Source organism: Apaloderma vittatum, unplaced genomic scaffold, assembly GCF_000703405.1.
Source record: "Apaloderma vittatum isolate BGI_N311 unplaced genomic scaffold, ASM70340v1 scaffold5897, whole genome shotgun sequence".
NCBI lineage: Eukaryota > Metazoa > Chordata > Aves > Trogoniformes > Trogonidae > Apaloderma > Apaloderma vittatum.
Genome location: NW_009726561.1, coordinates 4,077 through 8,708, shown reverse-complemented (window position 1 = coordinate 8,708; position 4,632 = coordinate 4,077). Strand labels below are relative to the sequence as shown.

At 37.5% G+C, this 4,632-nt stretch overlaps 1 protein-coding gene across 1 annotated transcript in view; it reads left to right on the top strand.

Annotated features, from left to right (window-relative positions):
• RFK (riboflavin kinase) overlaps positions 1-1,604 on the top strand; it is a gene marked incomplete at its 5' end in the record, with an annotated part of 2,342 nt that extends 738 nt beyond the window's left edge. Inside the window, 2 exons of the mRNA XM_009873326.1 lie at positions 753-855; positions 1,474-1,604. Of these exons, the coding sequence (XP_009871628.1) occupies positions 753-855; positions 1,474-1,604 (234 nt within the window). The remainder of the gene's footprint in view (positions 1-752; positions 856-1,473) is intronic.
• Positions 1,605-4,632: the final 3,028 nt, after the last annotated feature.

Sequence of the window (4,632 nt, the reverse complement as noted above, 5' to 3'; positions counted from 1 at the left end):
TCCTGCTGCCAGGTGCTGTTGCTTTTCTCAAGCCTTGCAAAGCTCTGCTTTAATTATTTAAAGTACTCGTATTTTGGCATGAATCTCTGCCTTTAAGCTTCTAAGTGTTTGAAGGGTCGCTAATGTGCTTGTCTTAATTAAATGTATACTTAAAAAAAATTGCAGATAACTTTTCTGAGCAAGTAGTCAAAATCTCTGCTGGTATATGCTGTGGGTGGGCCTATGTTGGAGGGGGAGCTGTACATAAAATGGTTTTGAGCGTAAGATGGAACTCTTTCTCAGTCTTTGCTCCTTCTTGAATTTTATTGTTCGTTTCTGATATGAGCTGGTTATAAAAGCTCTCCTTAAACCGTTTCAATCAAAATCTTAATAGTTATTTAGGTGTATCAACTTAATGAGGAAACATTAAACTTTGTGACTTGCTGCCTTGGAAATCTTACTTCTGAGAAGTGGTGAAGCATTTTTCCTGAGCAATGTCTGGTTTTTTTGAGGGTGGGGGATGGGTTTTTTTTGTTTGTTTGGCTACCAGCATACTCTTACGTAATTTTTCTTAAATTCTGTGCAAAGTACAAATCTCCTTTCTAACATAAACAAAAGCCCTAGCCCTTTACTCTTGCATTATACATGCTAAACTGAATGTCACTTTTATTGGTATGTGTTGTGGAGAATTTGAATTAGATTCAAACTACAGTTATTAGCTGTACATCTTTACAGTGATGGAAATAAATGCCAACTTATTTCTCTTCCTTTAGGAAACGCACATTATCCACACCTTCAAAGAAGACTTTTATGGAGAAATTCTTAGTATAGTCATAGTTGGATATATTCGACCAGAAAAAAACTTTGATTCCTTAGGTCAGTATTGCAGGTGTCCCTCAAATTAGTTGCTTATTTGTCTTACAGATGCAATTACTGTGTCTTCACTGTCTCTTTCCATGATGAGATGTTTTATCTGTTAACCTTTGAAATTTCAGTAAAGTGTTTTCATAAGCTAAAACAACAAGTTGGTTTGCTTATAAAACCCCAAAAACATACACCCACATCTTCCAGTGTATCACACTAAAAAATTTTATTGTGTTGCTTGTCTAAGGGGTAATTTAAAGTCCTGGACTTGTCATAAAAGCATTGAATCAGTCTGCTAATTTTATTTTTTAAAACATAGCTATGATAAAATTTAAGCAGTTCATGAAACACTGTTGATCTTTTGTTAAAATGTCTTTTGGAGCAAGGAGGGGGTAGTGCTTATAGTGGTGAAAAAGGCAACTCTGTCATGTTTGAGTGTGGGGAAAAAAAAAATTTTCAAAAAAATTTGAAAACCAAATAATTTTGCTTTTCAGACCTCTTGGTTATAATTTTATCCTACTCCTGTGATTGATGTCCAAGTACTCTGTGGTACACCTTATTTTCACTAGCTGTTGTCTGTTCAGAATTCAAAGCAATTTTTAAATACCTCTATTTTTATCTTTTTTTTAGAGGCGCTCATTTCAGCAATTCAGGAGGACATTGAAGAAGCCAAAAGACAGCTAGATTTACCAGAACATCTTAAGCTCAAAGAAGATAACTTCTTTCATCTGCCAGAAAGCAAAATAATGAACAACCACTGAACAAACCCATGCTGCTTTGGTTTATTTATTTTTTTTCAGTTTCTATTATTTTTTTTCATCCTCTGCCGTGGAGCTTTTATATTTGCACTGCTTTTATAGGTACTTCATTATCATATGTCTGTTTAGGTAACTGAGGTTGGAATCAACCATACAAGGGGATTTTAGTTTCCTGGTGTTAATTCATCATTAACCCAGTCATGCCAAAGGGATAGAATGCTGTTGTAGATCCTTACAGATAAATTGTGTGTGCCCTAAGATTACCAATTGTCCAGAGATCTGAGCACATGCAGAACATGACCAAAGTTAATTGTGACCACTGCTGATCCTGAGGTATGGATAGTTCACTTAAATGAAGAATGTCTTTTTTTAACATACTGAATGTTATTCTGACCTCTATTCCCAGCTTTATACATCATTCTTATATCTGGATTTTAGCTAGTAACTTAGAAAATTTTGCTACTGATGGAGTCAGAAATTTCCTGTGGTTCAGGAATCCAGTGATTAGATAACTGTAGCAGGAATAATTCTCTATAGTTCTTATTTTTTCTATGCTACATGGCTGTCATGATTGAAGCTCTTATGGAATTTATTTATTTTAAGTTTATCTGAAATGGAGGAGAGCACTGTTGCTCACTGAGTTACTGGAATCTGAGATGCAATTCATAGTTGACCGTACATGTGACAACACATGATCTGTGTAGTTTGCTTCTGATGAAGTGTTTCACTGAAATTAGGAGTTGAATGACTGCGAAAGTTGGCAGACGGAAGGCTCAGGTGCAAAAAATGCAGAAAGAGCTTGACAAGACTTCTGCTCATTGAGCCTTAAGTCAAAGGGAGGTAATAAAAGGCAGTTTTGCCTTTTATATGCTGCTGGCATTTGTCCTAGGAAAGGGTGGGGTTATTCATTACACTGGCAATAAAATGATTGACTTGAAGATTGACATTATTGCAACGCACAGAAAAATCGCATCAACTCTCTGCACCCAGTGCAGATAAAAGCCAAAGTTTTGGCTAGATAAATACAGAAATGAAAGTCTGTGGGTATCCGTGGAATAGTGTATCAACACTAGTGGCTACTGGTTATTTATTACAAGAATTTGCAGGTAGTCCTACTCTGAAATGTACGTATGGGTAAATACAGGGGTCTTTTGACGATGGCTTGTGATGTGGCTGGAACGTTTTCTGTAGACTGGTTTTGTGGATATGTCTCAACTGTAGTTCTGTGTCTGAACTGCCACATACAATTTGGAATGCACAATTTCTGTAGGGCAGTTTTAATGAGTTTTTTCCTTGTCCTATCCTATTTGAATCCTGCTTTTCACTAGGGTTTAAGAGAGTTTTAACAAGTCACCATTTGTGTCTTTGTGGCAGATGTTAGGTGTTAGTTCTACTTCATATTGTTTTAACTTTCAGCCAGTATCATAAGATATTAGGGAGGAGGTCTAGAGCAAATCAAAAACTTCTGTTTGCTCTGTAGGACTCCCAAGAGAAACTGGATTTCATTTAAATGAGTTGTTCATCAGTGCTGTTGATAGCAGAGACAGATGGAATACAAAATTGAGGCAGAGGGAGAGGCAGCTATCAACAGATATATTTTTAAAGGAGAGTAAAAAATTTAGTGGACTTCTACTATGAAACACATTGAAAACTATTTCTAAAAAGTCTGTAAAAGAGTTGTCTTGGAAGAGTGACAGCTGGACATTTTAAAATAGAGGGATAAAGGGAGAATTTTTTTTTTGCAAAGATTTGCAACTTTCTTCAGATTGTAATAAAGTCAAAATCTAATATGCTTCCTTTTAAAAAGAATAAACAAAAGCCATACTAGTTGACTGAATATATTGTCAAGAATATATTTAAAGAGTAGATCGTTGTCCATGGTTTGCCAGTAATGTCATGTCTGTTGTGGAACCCTTAGTGCCTTAAGCTCGATGTCTCAGTAATACTTTCTTTTATCTGCTAATAAACACTAGTATCGAAAATTCAGTTAACCATCTGATTATAGAACCACTGTGCTATAAACAGAGAACAGTGGCAAAGGGAAAACTTGAAAAACTGTTAGTTTGCTCTCAAATCTTAGCTGAGTTGTGATATATGGATACACTGAACTAATAAACTGCTTTTTGTGTGTTTGTCTTCAAATCAGAAAAAATGTTTTTACATTCATTTGAGCTACCTGTCCACGTGATTCAAGAGAAATTGTTATGTATCAGCTGTTAAGCTTCATACATAATTCCTAGCACGGTATAAATTTTGTGAAGGGTTATATTTTTGTATGATGTACAAGTAACTGTATTTGAGTTGATGTTGCAGCACTGTACTATTAATAAAGGAACTGTAATTGACAAAGGTATCCTTGTTGCAGGTTTTCTTAACTCTGCCAAACCTAGCAAAGTTAGTTGTCTCAGTCTTACACAAAGCTTTGTAGAGTGGCAGCCCAAATACCTAGACAGACAGAAAAGAGTAGGGAGATGGTCAGCATTCCTAGCGTGTCTGAAAGCTGGCCCTGGTCTGGGGACTTCTGTGCTTTAGTCAGAACTTAGGGCAGCTTCAGCCTCAGAATTCACAGCCTGAAACCTGAGAACTGATTTGTCTGTACGCTTTATTTCAAAGCATATTAAAACTGCTTGTTTCTGTTAGGACTCAGAAGAAATTTCTGTGGAGATCAAGTTCAGGGCAGGTAAATCTGCACTGAGGAAGGGACCTGCAGCAAAAAGAACCGACAAAAAAAAACATTTTGGTTTTTTTTTTTTTTGAGCGGGGACAAGCCCTTGCTTGTGCTGACTGTCCCTCTGGTGGGCGCAGCCAGCGCCACCCTCTGCTGAACAGGCCACGGGTGTAAGAAGCCTCTGGGAGGGTAAGTTGCTGCCCAGTGAGCACAGAGTCATCAACTAGCGCTTGTGGGTGCCAGGGGAGGCAGGAAAATCCCTGCCTAGCCTCCGTCACCTGCCCAGTTGCCCTTGTGGAACAAGTATGGGGCTCTAGAACATGAGAGCCAGGCAAAGGAAGAGGCAGATGGAGGTTAGACAGG